The sequence below is a fragment of the Cebus imitator genome, unplaced genomic scaffold (assembly GCF_001604975.1).
Source record: "Cebus imitator isolate Cc_AM_T3 unplaced genomic scaffold, Cebus_imitator-1.0 Scaffold688, whole genome shotgun sequence".
In the NCBI taxonomy this organism is placed as follows: domain Eukaryota; kingdom Metazoa; phylum Chordata; class Mammalia; order Primates; family Cebidae; genus Cebus; species Cebus imitator.
The window spans coordinates 510,125-534,539 of NW_016108003.1; the positions used below are offsets into that span (position 1 = coordinate 510,125).

The 24,415-nt window shown below is 36.5% G+C and overlaps 1 protein-coding gene across 2 annotated transcripts in view; it reads right to left on the reverse strand.

The window, feature by feature from the left end:
• The window catches only part of LOC108296171 (focadhesin), a 233,412-nt gene that overhangs the window by 65,299 nt on the left and 143,698 nt on the right, over nt 1-24,415 (reverse strand). For both annotated transcript variants that reach the window (XM_017518577.2, XM_037734927.1), the window contains exons 18-21: nt 15,676-15,768; nt 9,970-10,058; nt 6,080-6,124; nt 1,544-1,652 (exon numbers count right to left, since the gene is read on the reverse strand). In XM_017518577.2, the coding sequence (XP_017374066.1) occupies nt 1,544-1,652; nt 6,080-6,124; nt 9,970-10,058; nt 15,676-15,768 (336 nt within the window). The remainder of the gene's footprint in view (nt 1-1,543; nt 1,653-6,079; nt 6,125-9,969; nt 10,059-15,675; nt 15,769-24,415) is intronic.

The window sequence follows — 24,415 nt, forward strand, 5'->3', positions numbered from 1 at the left end:
AAATAACACCAAAATGAAGGGATTATAGAAAGAGGCACTGACTTTTTAGATTGTAGATCTAAGCAGCATGTTGCCTCTGCTAAAATATTCCATGGCTCTTTGAAAGACATGAAACATTTCTTCTCTATAAAATGTCCATCTTTCTTGTCAGAAGGTTCTAAGTTTAAAAGCAAATTTCTACAGCGTAATAAACTAGTATCATTCTTACAATAATCCTTTGGCCTCTTTCCCTTCCCTATATGGGATATATACCTGTGGCTTTTGCCACACAGCATCTATTCTCTGTTTACTGGTAATAGAAACCTTTGTGGAGTTCCATCTTCCCCACTATTTGGAGGTTAGTTAAATGCTCCATTAAGCTAGCTGTCCTGCACTATCCAAGGGGTAGGCCTAGGACCCAAGGGACTCTGAATTTTAAGTAAATGATAGAAGGAAAATAAATGACTGAGGTTGTTCTGGACCACTGGAGGTGGTCTGCAGAGATGTTTTGTTAGTACCTGTGGTCTGGACTCCCCAACTTGCCTTGGTTCTTGTTCTTCCCAAAATTCAGTTTTTAAGTTTTGCTTCAATTCCATGGGCATCTAGATTCCATATACTTCCTGTTCCTTTTTTGTTTAAATGAGTCATTAAAGTTGTTTTTTTTTAGTGTACCACCAAAAACCCCAAAATAAAAAAAAAAAAAAAGAATACAGATAGCCCATAAGATACTCCTTGAGGACAGAGACAGACTGAATAACTTTGAAAGACTATTATTAATGAGAGCTTAGCATCTATGGGCTGCTGTGCTTTACATATATTAATTCATTTAATCCTTCTGATAATCGTATCTGGTGAGTGTTGTTATCCTTCCATTTTATAGATGGGGAAATTGGCTCTAAAAGAGGAAATTGCTACAAATATGCCATAGAGGTAGTAGGTAGAAGTCATAGGATCTAAATACAAGACTTTCCTACTCCAAAGCCTTTATTTTTTAACAACTCAGTTATATTGTCTCTAGATGGTGATAGCTACCAGATAATAAGGCTTAAAACAAGAATAAATCCATGCCTTTTTATTTAGACAGATATAAATTATCCAAGAAAGTACACTGGAAATGAACAGTGGCCAGTTCACCATGTTTAATTAAGAAATAACTGCCTTGCAAAAATGAATAGGCACTTTGTCATTGACATCTACAATTAAAATGCAAAGTACATTTTTTTCAGTCAATAAACACTGCTTATTTATCATTTTGACAGCATTGTTCACTTTCAGTAAGCCTAGTTAACCTCGTAAGATTGGTTACTATTGATGTAATCACAAAAAGATAACCCCTATTGGCACCTTCAAATAGAAATGACCACTTAACTGTGATGAAGAAAGGAAAACAGAAAAGCAGCAAAGTCAGGAAGACACTAAGGTTCACAGTATAAAGTCCCATTAAGAAATATAACTTGGTGCCATAATCACAGAATCTAACGCTGTAGGCCTATAGCCAGGCTACCTAAAACCAGGCCTAAAAAGACACAATGAAAACCCAATTGTTTAAATCACCCCAACTAACCTCCAGGAGCCCATCAGAGTCTGAGGAGAGGCTGGCTTCATGTCTACATACGACGACCGCAAGGCTGCTTAGGGCTAACAGCGCATTGCCTTTCACTACTGGACTCTCCCTGTTCAAAAGGAAAAAATTTTCAACAGGGAACTTTGGTATTAAACTAGGAGAAGAGAAAGAGCTAATAATATAGGAGGGTAGATGAACTCAAAAAGCAACTTGTATTCTTTTACAAAATCTTGTAAATGTAGGTATGTTTGTTCCCTGAAGCCAAGTTTCTTTCCTTCCCTTCTGACTCCAGGGCTGATTCTGAACTCTTCTTATCAATGCATGGGTCATTATGACTTTTTATAACTGAAAAATCCAAGCTTAGTAAGCTGATGCTTCCTAAATTTTTATTTCATCATTTAACATTACATTTCCTAGGCTCTCTTCTGTGTCATCTTTGGCCAATTTAAAAATACTGATTTGTTCTAAAAACATAACCAAGGCAGTTATGTCAATAAGCCCAGCAGAATAGAATGGCCTTTGGCTTCTCTGAAGCTCTGGTATGTTGAACTGGCTTCAAGCCAACCAATTCAGACTGCATACCTTACAACTTGACACACGGCAGCTTTTCTCACTCATTATTATCCTCTTTCTCTAAATATGGGAAAGCTATCAACCTTAAGGCCAGTTTGTAATATAATCTGGAGACCCCAGATAGGATGCAAATAAAAAACAACTGTTTTTAGACTATTTGGACTGAAAGTTGCCTTTTTATAACATCTAAATGGTAGTCTTCTAATATTAGCAAGAAACTCTTATGTTTGAATTCTAAATTTAACATAAAAACCTGAACCTTTTAAATATACTCACCACTTGAAAATGTGCATTTAATATTATTACATAACTCTAAGCTGATCCTATAAAGTCCCCTATGGGGCACCAATGAGATGCTCTAGGATTGCCAATTCTGTTATAACAGAACTCCAGTAATAGAGCTCCCATACCATCAGATAGTTCCGTTCTCAGTCCTACAATGTGGGTTTCCATAAATACAGACAATGTTCCCCAAAATCTGGACTTGAAATCTGACTCTGAATTCGGTGTATGCTCCAAGAACCACTTCCTGCTTAGCTCAGGGTAGAAGTAGAACAGATATGAGGGATAAGGAAGATTTTCAACCCTGCTCCCTAAACAAGCCTACTACCACCAGTCCCAAGCCGTAGTCACAACTGAACACCTGAGTCAGTGGGTATTAAATTGTTGGTGTATACATGTGTTCTTGCAATTCTGCTTCCATTTGGTAAGAATGGGACTCAGGACTTGCCATTAACAAGTCCTTCCATCAATCTATTCACCCATCTCTCCCTTCCACTTTAGAATAGTTAAGCTCTGTGAAGGCTTGAAGGCATGATCATTTTGTTCACCCACCCCACCTCAGTTTATTCCTCCATGAGGTCGGTCAAAAGTTAGTAAGACATCAACATTTATAATGGGGAGGGTTGGAAGACAAAATGGGAAGGAAGCCTTCAGGTGTAAGCAGATCCGACCTGGGTTTTGCTAGAGTTCTCCAAAGACAATTACTGAGCACTCATATAGATAATAAGAAAACACTAAGCAAACACAAGGAAACAAGTGAGATGTGGTAGTTCCTAGATGCCCTAGCCATAAAATCATTTAACAAAAACAAAATTAAATACTTTATTTCTAAAATTATCTCTTTTCACAGAATGTCGTGAGGCCTTTCCTACAGCAAAATGGTCATGAATCTCTAAAGTTGAGTTTTAAAAATAGTTTCGAATTCTGAGTGGTATGAGAATTAGATTCTCAGTTTTTATTACCCTGCAGAAAACACGAGGTCACTAGAATCTGGGTATCAAATGTCATAAAACCAAGGTATTAGATAAGGTAACATAAAAAGCCATTTTCAACCCCAAAATTCTGAAAGAAATTAGCCTCAGTTTAACAGTACCAACAACTATTTTATTTCAAATCCTTCACTAGTGTTGACATACCTGAGTATGTATTATTCTTAACTAATGGAGAAAAATTTATTTAAAGCCACTGGTAATAAGATCTTTGGTTGCAGAATGAACACATGCATATTTGGACAACAATATTTGAATTAAAAACCTAGTCCACTCTACACAATGCAGCCCTAGGCCAAATTACATATTTCACAAAGGTACCAGGAGTAATTCTTAATCATCTTCATGTTCCCTTCATGCCTACCACAATGACTTATGGATAGAAGGTACTCAACACACACTTAGTAAAACAAATTCAAGGAGGAGCTGGAGAAATGGAAATCTGTAACTGGTTCAGTAAAAACTCATCACCTTGTTGCTCGAGTAACTATCCTCTACCAGTCAAATGACAGCAACTAATTTGCATAATAACATGTCAGCATTGGTACAGTATTTATCTATGCAACGCCACTGACATTTTAATTAAATTGTCCTTTAAAACAAAATGATGTTATTAATCTAATTAAAAAGCACAAGGAAGGATGAGCTACCATGATGCTTTCTTAGGAACAAAGTATTACATTACATATTAGTAAAGTGACTCAGTACTTCAGGGATTTTTATCTTCAGGTTTAAATCTGTTTAATAAATAATGGAAATAAATTTACATCAGGTTTATATGTGTTCTGATTCTCTCTTAGCCCTATCCTTGAAGCTTTAAAAATGTTCTTAAATGAACAAATTAGGATCATCCCAGAATTGGTATTTTACTTTTTGCATTTAACTTCTAGCTCTGAACAAAAGAAGCCCTACCCTGACCCAAATCAGCTGCGACAGCTATATAGCTACAGAATGGAGAGCTAAGCTGGCAAGGGGCAGTGGTGAAGGCCTCACAGGGTTAGAGGAAGTCAGTGAGAAGGAGCAAAGAGAAGGTGACAAAATGATTCTTTTCCCCTGCTCTGTGACCCCATCTCTCAGCCTCTGGACCTAAAATATCTCTTATTCACTTGCTGCCATTCCTAGTCTTGTCAGGATTGCTTTATTAAAATAAGGTCTACAAGATACTTTGTAAGTTTTGATGAGAAGGTAATGCCATGAGAACATGAATTATTTTCACTCTATATCACAGAAAATGTGAACACACTTCCTTTAGGTATTAGTCACACAGTGATGCTTTGTGAATCTAAGATTATAGTCACATTGGAATAAAATTTTAGTATGAAAAATTGCAATAGGTACTAGATGGGAGAAATCATAGTTTGCTTTAGTAGAAAGTTGGTAGTTTCTTCTTCATTCAAGCTTTTGGCTGTAAATGTCAGAGCACAGCTTTTAAAAGGATATAAGTAGACTACATAAGAGAACAAACTATGAAAAGTAAAAGTCAAAGACAGCCTACATTCTCATCCCAGCACCCCCTCCCTCTCTGATATGCAACTGAGCCCTCTCCTACTGTGTCTGCAATTCACCAAACTGGAAAAACAGACACGAATGAGTCTCTGTCTAAGTTCTCTGTACTTTAGTTTTCATTCTGTCAACAGATATTTCCCAGTGCCTTCCATGGGACTGAGTCAGGGGAGGACTGTCACTTCTATTTTTCTTTATCCAGAAGACACGAGGCTGAATAGCGATAATCTGCTGAGATCAGACTTCATAGTTAGTGTCTGTTTAAGAAATTACTGATAGAAAGCTAACTCTAAGGTAGATCATTTTTTTGTTTTTATTTTGTTTTGTTTTTAAGGCAAAATCTAGCTACAGAAGATTTTGGGACAGGAAAAGGATAAACTGTACTACAATTTAAAAATTTCTAGATGATACGGACTTTCAATACATGAAAACCTTTGGGTCAAAGGTTTACCTGTGTTAGTTGGAGACTAAAAAGAAAGGAGAGAAACAGAAATGGCAGCAGTTAGAGGAGACAGTGGAAGGAAGTGAGTGTAAGTGGCATGTAACTTACTGCCAGGAACAGTTAGTCAGCTTATTAACAAAGGAATTTGAAGAGATTGGTCAAGCAAGTTCATTCAGGTAAAATTTTTTAGTGAGAGTTGGCTTAAGGTAAATAAAAAGAACAAAGGCAGTGACACTCAAGTAATTTTTGTTAAAACCATAAGCATATGACTAAAACTGCCTTTTTTGCCTTTTTAATGGGCCTTTGCATTAGATTCTACTATTTAAAAATTCAATTTTTAGAAATGCCAAACCCAGTAACACCAATGGAACAAAATGAAGTACTACCCACATAACTCAGATTAGCAAGGATTTCTTTTCTTTTTTTTTTTTTTTTTTAATCCTCTTGAACTAAATGACAATCCTTTAAAAGCACATGTCATTTGTTAGGTATACAGCAAGGGCTCAACTTCAGTGAGTCCTGATATAAAAGTTATATCTGGTACCAATCCCTATGTATTTTCACAAAAAGACATGTAGTAAGAATTCACCTATCATAAGAAAGGGTAACAATTAATTTTTTAAAAATAATTTAAAAGTACTCTAAAATCCTTAAAGTTATGAAATGCCCTAAAAGGAGGAAATGTTTGTACCTGCAAGGAAAATGTATTTATAAGAAATGTCTGATAAGAGACTAAATGGATCTTACTTTGCAGCTGTCTTGGTGATCTCATCAGTCAGCATGTCTCTAATCCTGAAATAAAGATGGAAAACAAATATGAGTTTATGTTAGAACAAGAACTCATTCCTTTCCCTTTTTCATCAATTAATAAGAACCTCCAGCAATGACTCCTGATCTTAAAACTATACAAGTAGAATTTTAGAGTAAGGTGAAAGAACTGTAATAAGGGCTTTGCTTCAAAGACAGCTTCACCTTTCTGTTCATGACATCACTGAGTAGAGGTAGGGAGGAGGTGAATGTGTAATTGAGGGGGCATGTACTAACAGTATCATCTCTGATGGAGTATCCATTATATACAAGTATCCATTAGGTTACTCTCTTCGATGGACTGAATGTTTGCATCCCCCACCAAATTCATATATTGAAATCCTAACCCTTTCAATGTGGTGGTATTTAGAAGCCCAAAATGACTAAGAAATTCTCTCTTTTTTACATGTGAGCTCACCAAAACATCATTTTCCAATTTCCAAATTGCATATATGAAACAGTTGCTATGTGTGTATAGAAAATGCAATTTCAAACTTTGGTTCTATCATCATGGGAAAACCAAAATAAAACAATTATACTTGTGGGTTGGACAGAAGGTATGCACAATTCAAATATTTATAGGCCCTAATTTTTTAATTAAACATAGAATTTTCAAGATAAAGTAAAAAACAACCACTGGCTGTAAAATTTACTTTTTTAAATGGATCATTTTCAATATACACTTTGAATTTTATAAATTCAAAGGTTTTATAGATATTATAAAGTTGTATTTAAATATAAATTATATTGACATTCATAAATATTTGCATTTGATATATAATAAACTCTTAGCTATTCAGCACTCTGAGAATGAGTCAATCTTAAGAGCCAAGTTTTTCAGACAGGTGCAACACATCCTATAGACTTTAATCTTGTATTTTTTAAAAGCATTTGACTGTAAATTTCTCTAAAATATATTATCTAATTTCTGTATTCCTAAATGGAATATAGTCCATTCAAAGTAATAGTTCATGGGTCAATATGGAATATTTACAAATGATGACCTATGTATACTTATGTCTAAGGTCAAACCTTCCACTTGTACACTAGAGCTCCCTCTCTACTCCCTCCTCTCTGCTGCATCACCAATTTTTCCATGTCTACTTGTATTACTCCCCTTAGCATGTGAACATACTGTAATATCCACCCTCTAAAAGATGAAAGAAGAACAAGCCCTCCAGCTGTTGCCCCATGTCTTGGTCTGTTACACATGAAAACTCCTGTAAAAGATTATTTATGCTTGATGACCCTAGTTACTTCCTTCCACTCTCTAGGTCCTTCTATAACCTGGCTTTTACCTCAGCAACTCTACCAAAACAGCTCCTGTCATGATCACCAATTACTTTCAGGAGACTGAATCTAACGCTCAATTCTCAGTCCCTATCTTCGCTGCCTATCAGCAGCATTTGACACAGTTGGTTGCTCCTTTCGTATAAGGCCTTCTTTCCTTGGCTTTTAAGATTTTACTCTCTTTTTGTTCTCTTCCTACATCATGGATAACTAATTTTCCATCTGCTTTATAGGTTCCCTCTTCATCTTCCCCACCCCTAAACATAGAGCCAGGCCTCATTCTTTGGAACTCTCTTTCGTTACTCAATCCCTAAGTGACCTCATCCAGCATCATGAATTTAAATGCTATCAATATGTTGACATTTCCTAAACTCATCTCTCTAGCACTGAGCTCTCCTTAGAACTCTAGACTAGTCAACAACCTGTTTGCTATTTTTAACTGGAGGCTAATGAGGCATCTCAGGCCCAAGTCCGAAACCTGATTCCTACCCTACGCAGACCTGCTTTGCTCTAGTCTTCCTTGTCTTAAATGGAAATGGCATGCTTTCGTTTAGAGTTAAAATCTTGGGTTATCTTTCTTTCTTTCACATTGTTCATTTCAATTATTAGCATTTAAAACATATATCTGCCTTAAAATAGAATCAAAATCAATTTAATTGTCCACCAGTAATATCCTAATCTAAAACGATTATCTCTTGCCTAAATTATTACAACAGACTCCTAACAATGGCCCCCAGAGTATATTTTCATAACAGCTAAATTTTAAATCATGAGTCAGATCCTCTGATTAAGATCTGCCAATATTTCTCCACCTTACTCACAAAGTCCTCTTCGTGTCAACAAAGATTCTCCACCCTGTGATCTCCCAAACTTCTCTGCTCTTATGTCTACTACTTCCATCCTTGCTCTCATCCACGCCACACAGGCATTGCCAGGTACACATCCAGGGCCTATGAAGAATTCACTGTTTCTTTTTCCTAGAACGCTCTTCTCCAGATATCAGCTTGGCTCACAACACCACTTCTTTCAGGTCTCATTCAAATGTCATATTATTAAAGAGACTCCTGAACACCCTACAGAAAAGGGTAATGCCACCCTGCAACCTCCCCCAAGCCTCATTCATTCTCTACTCCATCATGTTTTATTTTTCTTCCATGAATCAATTTCTATCATATTCCCTATGTTTCTTTGCTTATTATACATTTCCATCTACTCAAGTTTTAACTTTGGAAGGACAAAGAAGGGGCTTTGTTCAATGCTGTTCTTCTGTGCTTAGAACAGTACCTGGTATATGACAAACAATAAACACTTTTTGAAATAATAAATCAAGTGATGACTTGACTTCACTTTGGGATTGTGTTTCAATTGAGTAGGGATGCTGAAGAGCTCACTTCAAGGTAGCTTATCAGTTACTGCAGATTTAACTATATTATTCTGTTTTTTTTTTTTTTTTCTGAAAGACAGGATTCCTCCATGTTGCCCAGGCTGGTCTTGAACTCCTGGGCTCAAATGATCCACCTGCCTTGGCCTCCCAAAGTGCTGGGACTACAGGAATGAACCACTGCATCCGGCCTATAATTCTTAAGAAATTTCTAGGGACTTATCTCCTTTATAATCATATATACATGGCCCATGAGTTTCACCAGGAATATATATCCATAGGTCTCTCTATGTATTTTAAAGAACTTAGCAAATATACTACTCTCACCAATTATTGCTTTCAGATGATAAAATTAAAAATAGATGCAAAATAGCAAATAGGAAGCAAAACCCTCTAATCCTGAATCCAGTATCATAACGTTTTAAACTTCATTGCTATTTTTTAATAAATCTAGAAAATTAATTTAGAATACAATTAATCAAACACACAATTTCTGCTTTTCTACATGAGCCAATTGTCAGTCAATGAAAACCTATAATCAAATAACCTTTGGCCAGATTTTTAGATTAAAGCAACCTTTGGTTACTTGAGGCACTTTATACTTACACTTAGGCTGGTGAAACACAAATCCAATAGGGTGTTCTTCTCCACCCATGTAACACTTTAAGCTGCTTTTAATGAGCGAGCACTTATGTATTTGTAGGTAACATAGTGGGAGTTCCCTAGAAAATGTCTGCCCAAGAAATTAAAGCCATGACATGGTAAAGTTGCTCTTAATAATTATGTCTTGGGGGAGAGGGGAGCAGAGGAGGGCAGAAGTAATCCTTGACTACATGTGAGGTAGGAAAGCAATGAATGGAGTGGGAAAAACAGAATTTTTCATTCAAAAGCATATAAAATAATCAGTTACAGGTGGAAAAGGGAAAAAACAAACTGTTTCCATATTGTTTTAGAGTGTGTGTGTGTGTAATTTATAAATAAAGCTCTCCATCTTATATCTAGGGAATGGGTTTAAAAAAAAAAAAAAAACACATCTTGTTCCCCTTCAGGCTCATACAGAAGTTACTCCCACCAATCTTACACCCTTTAAAGTAGTTACCTTTCCCCTCATAGCTCACTTCCCATGACAAATAATGAGCATCTGAACACCAACCCTTACCAGAGCCAGGCTGTGCTTTTTTTGTACTGCACCTCCTCAGGTCCTTCTTTTCCATGTTTTAACTGCAATTCCAGCTCTCCTAGTCTTCCCTGCAAACAATCATAGAATAAATCAGCATGCAAACTCGACGGCTGAAGTGATGTTAAAATTTCTTTGGAAAACACAGATATATCCTTTCCCATTTGGCCTTAAGCGTTCCTGATAGAATATTAGATTATGAAAGAGGATGTGTGAGGAGAAATCACATCAATGCTAAGGCTTTTTACATTCACTAGAGGTAACATCCTAGAAAAGCTGTATGTTTGGCAAATGTAGTGCAGAAAATTTCATTTTGGGATACCTACCTAATTGAATTTCAATTTCAGTGGCCCCATTTATCAAATCTCCTACATGCTAGTGAATCTGCCTTTGTTAGCAACTGAAAATTTTAGCTAACATCAAAATATACCAAGATTGGAGGCCATATACCAGTATTATAACAGAAAAGGAGAAAACAAGTTGGATAAAGTATACACCACTTAAGATTCAGGTACGATACAACTTAAGCTATTCTCCAACAGCTCCACATTACACTTCTATTTCTTGAGTGAACTTATACAAATAGATACCATAATTCCCAACTTCTACCTTGTGATAAAAATACAGCTAAAATTGTACCTTTAAGTCCAAGTCCTTTAAATATGTATTATCTTTTCCATTTTCTTACTCAGAATTATTTTAATTAGATACTTCCCCCTCTACTCCATCACCAATTACATTATCTAAATGTAATTAAAATACTAATTTGTTGATGGGCCCCAACTTGGACAAGAATTCAGCAGTGTAATGCCCAACCATTATTGGAAGCAGATGGCCCAGTTTACAACTCACAAGCAGTAAACAAGAGTTCTGGTTACTTCACATTCTCATCAGCATTTGGAATTTGCAGGCTTTTGATTTTTATCATTTTGGTGGATATGAAATGGTTTTTATGATGGTTTTAATGTTATTTCATTGTTTACTAATGAGACTGTTTACTAATATATTGAGATACATTCTATAGAAGAAAAGTTTATATCTCTCCATACTCAGAAAAGTGATACATATTGAAGAGTTTAGGATGTGGGCTCAGAACGCCTCAGCCTAATGCCATTTACACTTACTGGCTGTGTACATTTAGGCAAGTTACTTCACTTCTCTAAGCTTCAGTTTCCTCATTTGTAAAATGTGGCCAACAAATATCTCATGGTATTAAAGCATCACATAAAATAAAGTAAAAAAAAAAAAAAAAGTGTCTATTGAACACAGTACCTAATAACAAATAATAGCTACCATTACCAGATTTGTTGTCAATAACCAAAGATCTCTATCACCCTCTTATTTTTTTATAAAGCCGTCTTTCATGAATTTATCTAAATATCTCCTGAAATAATTCATATTTTTATCTGTATAATCTCATGAAGTAAGAGGTTCCAAAAATGTAGTATCCAGACTATAAAGTTATATGGCCTTGTACTTCTCAGTTACTAACCCTGTGAGGGCAAGGACTATTTATCAGTCTACAGAGTTTGTGTATTCAAGTCAGTTCCTGACTCACCGTACTCTGGGGCTCACCAGTGCAGGCACTCTGAGATGTAAGGGACACTCTATTCACATCCTTCACAGTTTGTTTGCTTCTATCATATCCATCCTCATTCCCCACTTTCAAATATAGAATTCTGGCCTTTTCATTCTACCTCTGTCTCTTGGAAACTACAAAGATATTAATATTGGCCTCCCAGGAGTCCAGGCAAAACACAGTATAACATAATTTTTATTGCCTGTCTCAGTTATGCTTCTTAAATTATTCCTCTTTACTCCTAAAACATTTCCTAAAACGGTTTTCCAAAAAAAGACAAAGAACAAGAAATTAAAAGGCTAAAATCCGTTTAAAAATAAAACACAAGAAACCTAGAATACACGTACCTTCTTAAGAAGGCCTACCATTCTAATCTTCCCTGCAGTCATAAACCAGCACAACCATTCTATTGTGACTAAGTAGTTTTCATGGTGTTTTTTTTTTCTCTGAGTCTCTGTTCTTTTCTTTCCCCATTTCTGGAATGTCTCCCTAATCCCTGCCCTTCAATCTATGTTGGGCTTTTTACTCAGATCCATGTTGCCTTCCAGTTCTTGACTTATTGGTAATAGAGAGATCCAGCAGCATTCAACTCAGTCATCTCTGCTTTCTGATTAACATTTTTGGTTAAGAGTGGAAAACACTTATTGGGAACAAAATGGCTAAAGTGATCACCTGAACCAAGGTTTTTGGATTGCCTGTAGATTCCAGTGATTAATCTAGCTATCCCCTCTGATTTTTTTTCTCTAGCGTATACCATAAGAACTTGCTGATTATAGTAAGCAATTTCACCTAGCTTCCTATACATTTAAAACAAAACAAACATACACACACAAAAAAGGAGAAAAAAAAAAGTAGAAATTGTCACAGAATAACTTACTGGAAGCTGCAGTTCCTGACCTGGGCTCCGATTTCAGACTATTTGGCAACTACCTGGCCAATTCAGGAAAAATCTCTACAGGCGATGTGCTTTCATACCTCTCTCCTGTTTGAGGTCATATTCACAATTCCAAAGAGCCCTTTTCACAAAGGCTGGAGACCTTAACCTCCGTAGCATCCCAGAAGGGTAACAAGATAAAGACTGCAGAAGGCTCCTAACCGAAATGGCCTCTGTACCATCAATTGGCTTCTGTCTACATTTTTCATCTTAATGAGAACATATCTAAATATCTCTCCATGTCAACCACTTTGAAATGCTTATAGTTAAAAACTCCAAGTTCCTGTGGAAAAATTAGGCAAGACTTGAAGCAGACATCTAAGCAGAAGCTACTGGTAGTGTTCAGATCTCAGACTTACTCACATCCCAATTAGCCTCCAGGAAGTAATAGAGAACGTACCTTTTAGTGTGTTTCCTAGGCTTAACTGAATAAAACATGGCTTCTCTAAATGATCCTCTAGTTTAATGCTAAAAAGTATGTCTAGCACCAGATGGAAGTAATTCTTGTACAGAAAAAGTGTCTTCTAGGACAGAAATTCTTGATATAGACAAGGAGTCTGGCAGTTGCTCCAATTATTCTAAGACATCATAAACTCTTTTTAAGTGTGTGGACTCATTTAAAAAACTTGTTTAAGCATAAAAGCATCAGTGTACTTTCAAGTAATAGTGATAGCCTAAAACACATTGCTGTACTTTTAATACTGCAAATCTTATTTTAATCCATCCTTTTACTTTCTCTTCTTTTGTCACCGATTCTCAATGGAACTGGACTTTCTAGAAATCCAAAGTAAAGAGATTTTAAATGATAAAGATATAAATCATCACCTTAATAGCGGAATAACTGACCTGCAGTGCTAAAACTTATGAAAAATCTGGAGATTTTTCATAGATCAAATAGATCTGCCCTTTAAAATATTAAACAAATTCACATTATTTATTATAACAATTAATAACAATGTTAGGGAAAATACATGGCACAGTGGAAAAGGCTAAGGGTCTGGAGTCAGACAAATCCAGGGTAAGTTCCCGTACTTTCATTTAGTGCCTGTTGGGTTCTGAGCTGTTTGCTTTGCTTTCCTAGCTAACCCTGCCTTCCCCAGCTATAATCCCATTATACATGGGGTTCATACATCCACTTCAAAGGGTTTCTGTATAGATTAATTAAAATAATATATGTTAAGTATTGGACACACACTAGTTACTCAACAAACCATAGCTCTTATTTAAAAAAATCATTGCTTTTTTTTAATCAATTGCAAGTCATATGCAGAATTATACTAGAATCCTATTCAATTTAGCTTTTCTTACACTGAGAGCTAAATAGAATTCTCATTTCATTCTGCAGGAGGAGGAGCTATTCGTCCCTTTCTCCAGGTGCCCATCGCATTTTGAACATCCTTTATTAACACATGAAAGATGCTGTACTGGAATTGCTAGTAGGCACGGTAGGCTCCCTCACTGAACTGGGAGCTCATTGGGAGGAAGGAGTGTCCTTGGTATCCCACATACTCAGCATAGGACCTACCCAATAAAACATGTTCCATAAATGTTTGCTGAGGAAAAAATTCAAAATAACTTGGGGAAAAGTGAATATGAGAAAAATTCCATACTCTGACTTGCAATCTTATGCTTCTTCACTAAAAACTGTAATTGGCTAAGGGTGTGTTTAACCATGTTAAAGAAATATAGAGACATGAGTCATTCATTCATTCACTCATGCATTTATCCAAAACATGCTGGGTGCCCAGATGCTGCTGAAGATAAAAACTGGGTAAGAAAACAATAAGAAAAAGAAAATGATAGTTCCAAAGGAACGTCTTTAAAATGTAGATTACAGTATATGTAGGGGATCTTCTAAAACGGTTTGCTCTAAGTTTGGCTGGTAGACTAGTGGATTTCAGTCATCTGGCAGCTTGTAAAACATGAAGACTCCCGGTCCCTATTCATTTCTAATGAATCAGAAACTATGAAGATATATTAGTGTTTTGTAAGTTCTAGGATCAATAAGATGAGCTGCAAAAAAGCTTTGAGATTAGAACACCATTGCCCAGTCATTCCTCTCACCCCATCCTACGCCCCATTCTCACTGCCCCCATCATTTTGTTAGCCAGCTATTATCTCTAACCACAATATCCCACTTCTCAGCCTCCATGAAAATCTTATTCTGGTACATAAATTCCTTAAGTAGTATCAGATTTTTTCCATTATTCTTAATCAATTTTAAGCTAGGAAAAACAATTAAGCTAGTTGTTTTCTTATATTGTTAGCTGTATATTCCCCAACTGATTAAAAATAACTTCTAATTTTCAAAATTCACAAACTATAACTTATAATATTACTGGATCAAATAAAGTCAAATTGAATATATCTCATTCATTTAGTGAGCACCTTGTATGTTTATACACTTATGTCTGGGGCCAGAGACAACAGAGTTCCTACCCTTAGGAGCACAGAGACAACTGGAGGTTCCTAAAAAATAACTAACATAGGGCTTTAAAAAGGGAAGCTCAATACTAAGAAAGTACACAACAAGGGCATATAATCCAGTAGAGGGAGGAGTAAGGCACACAGTGCCTCCCCAGATAAACTGATTTAAAGAACAAGTATAAATCAGGTGGGTAAAGAACAAGTAGAAATTAGGTGGGTAAAGAGGGAATGGCAGGGTCAGAGACAGAAAAAATAGTGTGTGTAAAAGCTAAGAGGTTCTAAAAGACATTTGAGTTTAGGAAAACAAAGAAATTTAACAAGGCTGAAACAAAAATCTGGGGGAAGGGTTAAGAGATCAGGCTGGGGATGTAAGCAAGTCCAGCATGAGGAAGCACAGGTGTATATAACGGAAGAAGATGAGCTCAGTTTGGGATGCACTCAAGTCAGGTGCTATGGGGCAGCCAAGTGGGAATATCCAGAAGGCAGCAGGGCTGAGGAGAGTGGCACACAGGAAGGAGCTCTGGATGGGAGACACAGATTTGGGGGGCATCAACGTTTAACCTTAAGTGCAGCAATGCATATATATATATATATATATATGCCTCACATTCTTTTATGAGTAAAAATAACCATCACATTTTTAGTAGTGCTTCTTTCCCAAGTGCTTTTATATTAAATACACATTTTCGGTAAAATGTGAGATAAGGAAACACTTCCTCAAAGCAAACCTAACCTGTGGTTTCATTACCTGTAAAACTGCATGATAAGCTCGATTCATATACGCAAGCCAGGCCTGCGGAAGAAAAATCGCACGGTGCCACTCTGAAAGCTGGATATGAACCTGTGGGAAAAATGTGCCATGGCATGTTAGATTACACAATATTAAAACAGAATAAAATTAAAACTATATCATCAATTCTTTCTTTTCCTTTATTTAAGTGGTTTAGGTTCTGAAAACAAGCCAAATCAGTCTAGGATCAGAACCACAAATAATATCTTTTGGATATTCCTAAGTAGAAGAGTTTGGAGTTTTGTGAAGGCAAAGTAAGCCTAGAATTTTGTAAATTGAAGCAAATACGATCCTACAATAACAAGTTAAAATGTACATGTCATACAAATCTGTCCTTGAAGATTAGGGGGAAACTCTGTAAGGCCTCTTGCCAATGTCAGGAAACTAGGCATTGTCTAAAAAATCCCCCTAGTAATTTTAAATAAAAATAAATATTCTCATATCCTGTATTTCCAATATGACCATTCTGAAGTAATAAACTTATACTGCCAACAGAAATATCATGTTTTATAGAAACCACAGTGGTAAGAGCATGCAAATGAGTACAGCACACAGTAATTGTACACACCACTAGATAAATGGCCTTTAATCAGTGTGGGTAAACAAGAGAAAAATTATACATGCCAACATGGAAACCCTGTTTCTCAACAGAGGCCCAGGCAAAACATCTGGTTTTCATAGCCATTTCTGTTTCTACCTATTAGTATACAGCTATCTTGCAACAAATCTTCCCAAGGTCTGCTTCTGTTAAAGAGAGATCAAACAAGAAAAACGGTCACAGTGCATCACATTTCATGATGCCTGTAACACATCGAAAGTCAAACAGCTAAAACTTTAGTTCGTGTGCTGTAGAGCAAAAAAAAAAAAAAAGAAGAGGAAAAAAAATTTGCATGTAATTACACCAGAATCCTGACAGTGTTTAAGAACATTTTACTGTATTATACAAATTAATATTCTCAAGTGCCTTGTGATAGGGAAGAAGACAATAGCCTTTCTGAATATAGTTGGTTCCCATTGCCTCTGTTATGTTCTTTAATCCCAGTCTTAGTAAAGGCCTAGTACATACAAGGTACTGTAAAAAGATGAGAGGATTATCAATCAGTCTGTGTCTGCTTAGAGTTTTCCACCTAGAGAGAGACCCAGAAATGGACACAAATAGACTATAAGGCAGAATTATGATGAATCCATGGTATAAAGAGAACAAAGAGATTAATTCTGACTGCTATCTATTACTTCTCATGGCATTGCTGTCTTTAAAAAAAAATTGGATCTCAAACAGTATGAAACAGATACTCAAACTATGAAATGAACTTAAAATTTTAAAGACAGGACTTTTCCTGTATAAGTACTTCAGCGAGCAGCGTGAGGGGAGTTTCAATTCACCAACAAAAATCCTTGAAGGAATGAGTCCTCCAGCTCCTGCTTCTTCTCCTGTTGTCCAGGAAGCAAACCACAACCTAGGCTCTATTTCCAGCTAGGGAGGCATTAATCAGGTCTTGGCTCTGCTCTTTGTTTCCAAAATGTGGGCAACCTTTAACTTTTTCCTATCAGCTGTGTTCCCTTTTCATAAAATATATTAATTATCTTCAAGCCCTATTCTGACACGTGGATTTAACAGAAACAATACTCAATCACCACAACCAAAGCGTTTATCTCTTACTTTAAAAATCTTAAAATATTTTTAAATTTTTGCCAAATAATCATTGTACTACTGAAAATACCCTAAGCCTCAGCAAATTCGCAAAAAGAGCAATTTGCGTGGAAGACAATGGCCTTACAATTGCTTTTTAAACTGGAGTTTAAAAGAGGAAAGGATTATGAAAAAAATGCAGATGGAAATGAGCAAATCAAACGTTCAGCCTCTAAACATGAAAACATTCATGCCAGGAAACCTATTTAAAATGAGGTTATAAACTCAAGGTTGAAGCTAATCCTCTTCCTGCTGCTTCAACCACAGCTGAAGGTGGGTACAGGAGTGCAGAACACTTCAGCGTAGATGGCAGCCTGAACTCCCCATGTTTTATGGGACTATGCCCTAGTCTTAGTGTTCTATGAAGTCAGCTGTGCACAAATCTCTTTAAAAACGCACTTTCTTGCATTTTCCCGTAATGAAGAGAGACTTTAGAGAAACAGCTTGAAGAAAGCCATGCCCTTACATTCCCATTGTCACAGGCAAAAAGGACTTCCTGGACCATTTTTAACCAAAACACATTTTAGAATGCTATTTCAATTTAATATACTGTATAGCCACCTATATTGCCTATATTTTAGGCTAATATTGCTACGGTGAAAAATAAATTCAATTAGCGTTTATAAAGTGTGACAATTATGTCCAATTTGCTACACTTGTGAGAAGCTTTTGAAAAAAACCCAATCAACAAAATAAGTTCAAATCATGAAGTTGCAACCTAGTTATTTGGCAGATGATAAAGTAGGGTTCTCAACCATAGTTTCACTCAGTTTTAATGAATGTGTGAAATTTATTTTTTCTAAAACTAACTACACATACTCATGCAATGACAGCCATCTGACGGAGCATTGAGATCAATGGTCCTATAGGTACAGAAGAGTAACAGTCAAGTTTCCATGTGTAAGAGGCAGTGAGTTATAATGAAACATTACACATGTGCCCCCAAAAAAGACCATGATAAGAGAATACACCTGGGAGAGAAGAACGCTAATGATGTGAGGGCAGGGATGGGAGCAGCTTACAGGGTTAAACAGGGTGATTAGTGTAGATCTCATAGAGAAGGTGAAGTATGGACAAAAACTTGGAGGAGGTGAGGATGTACAGATCAAGGTAAGTGCTAGTGGGAATACAAAATGGTTCCGCTGGTATGGAAAGCAGTTTGGTGGTTCCTCAGAAAGTCAAACATTGAAACACCATATGACTGAGCAATTCCACACCTAGGAATTTCCCAAAAGAATTGAAAACAGGTATTCAAACATATCCTTGTACATGGATGTCCACAGTAGCACTTTCACAATAGCCAAAAGGTAGAAACAATGCAAATGTCCCTCAATGAAAAACTGTAAGGACAAAATATGTGATATGCATATAATGAAATATTATTCAGTCATAAAAAGAATGAAGTACTGACACACTGTGGCTGAACCTTGAAAACATTATGCCAAAGTGAAACAAGCCATGCACAAAAGGTCACGTATTATATAATTTCATTTTATGAAATATCCAGAATAGGTACAGCCAAAGAGACGGAAAGCTGATTAGTAGGGGGGAATAGAAAGGACCGTTTCATGGGTACATGGTTTCATTTGGAGGAGATGAAATGTTTTGCAACTAACATTTCCAAATAGAGATGACAGTTGTGGAACATTATATATGTACTAAATGCCAGTGAATTGTATACTTCAAAATCCTGTTTGTTTTATGTTATATGAATGCCATCTCAATTTTTAAAAAATGGTAAGGCAAAGGTCCTGGGCAGGCATACAACTGACCTGTTTGAGGAAGAGAAAGGAGGCCAGTCTAACTAGAATAGACAAAATGAGCAAAACAGAGAACAGAAAGAGAAAAAGTTAGTGAATTAATGGCGACCCAGAGAATTCAGGGCCTTTTAGGGCACTGTTCAAGACTTGCTTTTATTCTTACTAAAGAGAGAACCATTATAAGGTTTTGAGGAAAAAAATTACATGATCTAATTTATATTGTAAAAGGACAATGCAGACTGCTCTGTTGACAATAGATTATAGGCAGCAAAGGTCAACACAAGGAAGCCTACTCAGAGGCGACATCCACAATCCAGGAAAGAGATAAAGGCAGCTCAGACAGAGCTGGATCACTAACACAGTAGAATGATGATTTTCAAACGTTTAATTATATAATTTTTCTAACCTATCCCAAATGCAACATGAAGTAAAATGTCAATATATAAGACAAAAAAGTGAAGCAAAAGTTGTCAAGATGAAGTGAGGATAAGAGCTAGGAGCCTGGAGTTCAGCCCTCTTGGTCATTTGAGGTTGTCAGGAGATGCAGGTAGGGAAAGCGACTGACTACAAAGGAGCATGGGGAAATGTTTGAGGGTGGTAGAACAATTTTTATCTTGACCATGGTGCTGGTTGGAGGAATGCGTGCACTTACCAAAATTCATAGAACTAGGCAGTAAAATGGGAGAACTCTAGTGTACTCATATTATACCCAAATAAAAATAACATTTAAAATACCTAGTTTGAAAATTCACAAGTTTTAGAACATGTACTTCTCAAACTTTCAACTCTCACCATCTATCAGACTTTGCACACTTATTTGTCATCATCGTTTAAAATCTAGTCTTCCTGTTATCTTTTCTGTTTCTGTCAATATTATCTATTAATATTTCAGTTAACCAGGCTTGAAATTCCTAACTTATCTTGGGAATCTCCCTGGCCTTGAGACTCAATTCTTGAATCTACTTCTGAAATATTTATTATGTATGTCCCAACTTTTTCCTTTATTGGTTTAGTCCTATCTGATTTCTGCCTAGATTACTATGATGCCACCTAACTGATTTCTTCACAGCTTAATATCTTTCCTTGTCCTGACACATCACCAATGGTGCTGCTCTTACTTTTTTTTTTTTTTTTTTTTTTTTTGAGTCGGAGTTTCGCTCTTGTTACCAGGCTGGAGTGCAATGGCGCGATCTCGGCTCACCGCAACCTCCGCCTCCTGGGTTCAGGCAATTCTCCTGCCTCAGCCTCCTGAGTAGCTGGGATTACAAGCACGCGCCACCATGCCCAGCTAATTTTTTGTATTTTTAGTAGAGACGGGGTTTCACCATTTTGACCAGGATGGTCTCGATCTCTTGACCTTGTGATCCACCTGCCTCGGCCTCCCAAAGTGCTGGGATCACAGGCTTGAGCCACCGCGCCCGGCCTGCTCTTACTTTTAATACATTAACTCAGAACCTTCAAAAAACCTTTGACAGTTCATTAAAGAAAAAAGCCCAAACTCTTTCATATAATATTCAAAGTCTTTTAGTATTACTTTAAGAAATAACCGCTGGCCAAGACCTTCAACCAATTTCTCCACCTGATGTCTTGTTCCTCTCTTTTATATAACCTATATTCTAGCTGCATTGAATTATGAACTGATTACCAAGCTTGTCTTATACTTCACAGGACCTTTGCACTCATTGCTTCCTCTGCCTTGAATGAGTCATTTTCCACTCATTTCTACTTACTGAAATAATTTCTCTCATCTCCTTATTTTGAGTACATCTGTGCCACTCCCATAACACTCCACAGATTCTGTCTTCAGATCTTCATCTCATACTATCCTAAGGAGCAGAGGTCATGTCCTATTCATGCTGGAATCCCTCCCATGGTAACCGTAAAAGTGTCTAGCACATAAGTGTTCAATTAAGTACCTGTTGAGTTTAACAGAATTAAATATGTAGTATTCTCTTTAAGACAAATTCTTGTCATGTGAAAATCATACTACTATAAGCAACTAGTCGTAGAAAATTATGGTGTTCAATTTTTAATCATTCTGGAAACACAAAAGTTTAAAACCTTTTAAAAATAGAGACAGAGTTGTTAAGGAGATAGTTATTTGAGATTTTACAAAAGCAAGTATAAAATGTTCTAGCCAGGAAAGGTTTAATTCCAGATATAAACATTGAAGGACGGAGCAAAATCTTTAAAGCAGATACTGTAATTTTTATATTCTGAAATTCTGTAAACTTTTAAATTTGTATCATGTAAGCTTTAATTAAGTATACTTGAAATACTATCACAACAGGAAATATTGTTCTTAGAAACATAATTCGCAATTATAGGGCAATGATGGGAGAGAAAATGAAAAGGCAATCATGTTTCCTCATACATGTTTTACTACAAGGGACTATATATCCATCTAGTTAGTTAATTTACTGTTAGAATGCTTTGTCCAAAAATTTGGTAGTGCATTCCACTTCTTGAGTGATCTTAACGAATATGATTATTACATCTACAAGAAAACATCCATTCTTAACAGCCCTTCATTAAGTACTATAAATCATGTAACAAATTTCTGATGGCATTCTTTGATTGTCAAACTAGATGTGATAGGCAGAGTAGCATGTAAAAACTGACAAATAAACTAAGTACTTGCTATTAATTTTAAAACCTCAATCTTATAAAGGCATTTTTCATACTTGCCACATGTAAATGTGATCCAAATAAATGTATTTAACTTCAGTTGCTACACAGGCACACAGAAGAATACTGAACCACGACATTTAGCTTTATGAGACATACACATACACACACACACATTGTTTCCACATTCCCAGAAGAAAAACCATTTGCAATTGGTATTAGAGACCCCAAAAGCCACTCAATATCCCATTATTTATATACAAGAAATAACGGGCTTCAGTATTCTATCAAAAGTAATCATATTAGGACAAAATAATTTTCTGTTAGACTTGTCCTCTGACAGACAGTGAGAAGAAGAGAAGGGAGGACACTTTTTAAAGTAAAATGACACTCACCTTTTTTTAGGTGTTTTCTGGAAATTTAATATTCTCTCCCCACCCTCTCCTTTTCCTCCTTCCTTCCCTCTCTCTCTGTCCTTCTCTCCTACCTCTCTGATTCCAATCACGATAACATTAGCTTGCAAGCTGACAATTCAGTCACATCTCAAGCAACCATTTATTCTGTTATTTAATAGAAGGGGAGAAACCCAGTTACCATAACAACTCACATCCATCACGGTAATTATGGAGTATCTAAAATATAGCAAACCATACTTTTCACAGTATTTTCTAGGGGGAATGTGTAATAAGCACAGATACCACTTCTCCCCATTATTATTCACAATGTGAATCTAATTATTTCATGTTACACAGATGCTAACATTATTCCTTGTACTTCATACCAAATGTGTTTTTAAAATAAAGATGACACTGAAAGAAAAAGGCAACTACACTTCTTACATTTCAAATGATTGGTTACAGCACATGTACTTTTTTTTTTTTTTTTGAGTCGGAGTCTTGCTCTGTAACCCAAGCTGGAGTGCAATGGTGCAAACTTCAGCTCACTACAACCTCCACCTCCTAGGTTCAAGCAATTCTCTTGCCTCAAACTCCAGAGTAGCTGGGATCACAAGTGCCCACCACCACGCCCGGCTAATTTTTGTATTTTTGGTAGAGACAGGGTTTTACCATATTGGCCAGGCTGGTCTCTTGGCCAGGCTGGTCTCGAACTCCTGACCTTGTGATCCGCCTGCCTTGGCCTTCCAACGTGTGTTGGGATTACAGGTGTGAGCCACCTTGTCTGGCTATGTGTGTACTTTTCTAGGGAAAAAATTTAAAGGAGGAAGAAAAACAAAACCAATTTATTAGGCAAAAATAATCAAATGATTATCACTTGGTAAAAAAAAGAATACAAAACTAAAAATTTTATTTAGACTAGAGCTGCCAGTAGGTTTGGATAAGTTTTCCCTGAAAGAAAAATGAAAAAAGAGCTTAATACTAATGCTAAGGCAGAAATATGGTTGGGTAGCAGCAGCAGAATCAGGAAAATTTGCATGTGCCCAAGAATGTAGAAAATAATGAAGCAAAACTGCCATTCTCATTCAGGGACAAATCAGCATCAGCCAATTTAGGTGAGAGTGTCATATCAGAGTTAGAAACGCCAAAGGATAACAAGATTGGCAGCAAATTTCAGGGAAAGAAACTGTCATTCACCTTCAGCTTCCTCTGCAACAGGAGCCAAGTTAACCTCAGGATGAGAAGTAGTTATGTACACATCAGAACAAAAGAAGGTAGTCACTTGAGCTTGGAGAAGTCCCAGCCGATCTGAAATGACCACTAGTAGTTCCCTGTACAAAGGAGCAAAGAGAGAGGCCACTTCAGTTTTAGAGAAGTCTAAACAAGACTGTCATTCTGCAGAACTGCTCCTGGTATGTCAGGCCAAACCCCAATCAAACTTGGATCTATGATTCTTCCAAAAGTAACATGGGAGAGTTTCACTTTAAGAAAAGGCAAAGAAAAAAATCCATAGTTTTTAAAAACAAGAGGATATAATACTTTCCAAATAAATTTATCACAGATTACATTGAACAGCTAGCTCTCCATAGCATTGAAAATTACTTAGTTTGGCAACCATGCAGTTCAAGAAGTATCAACAATTAACACACAACAAAATATACTTCAAAATATAGAAAGCAAATGTATAGTCCAGCCTGAAAGGAGCCTGGAAGTCACTACTCCATCTTAACAATGACTAAAAAGCTGAACAAACTATAAAACCAACAACTGTTATGAGCTCTGTAAAAGAACTGATGTCACAGAGCAAAGTGCTGCTCCCAAAGTTGGAGAGACCAACAGGCAGCTACAGAGAGAATCACAACTTACCAAAGCAGAAACCCACAGACAGAAACCACCATAGCAAATTGCTGGGGGAGGAAAACCTGAATCATTGTTGATGAATGGCTGGAGGCTGAGAATGGACAAGTCTGAAAATTAAAAACTCTAGGTGGACCCAGTCATAAAAAGGTTCCCCACACCTTTATGAGTTTTAGCTCCAGAAGCTCAATCAGTTCTCATAGTGAATATCAGAAAAAACTCACCTGTGCTCACAGCAGGGTTGGGGGGAAAAGCATTTTGAAAAATAACAGAGCATTCTATTCTTAACAAGATCTGCCATCAGAAAAAAACACATTTAACAGAGTCTAAACTAACAGAGTTTTATCAGAACCTAAGCAGCCTGAAGG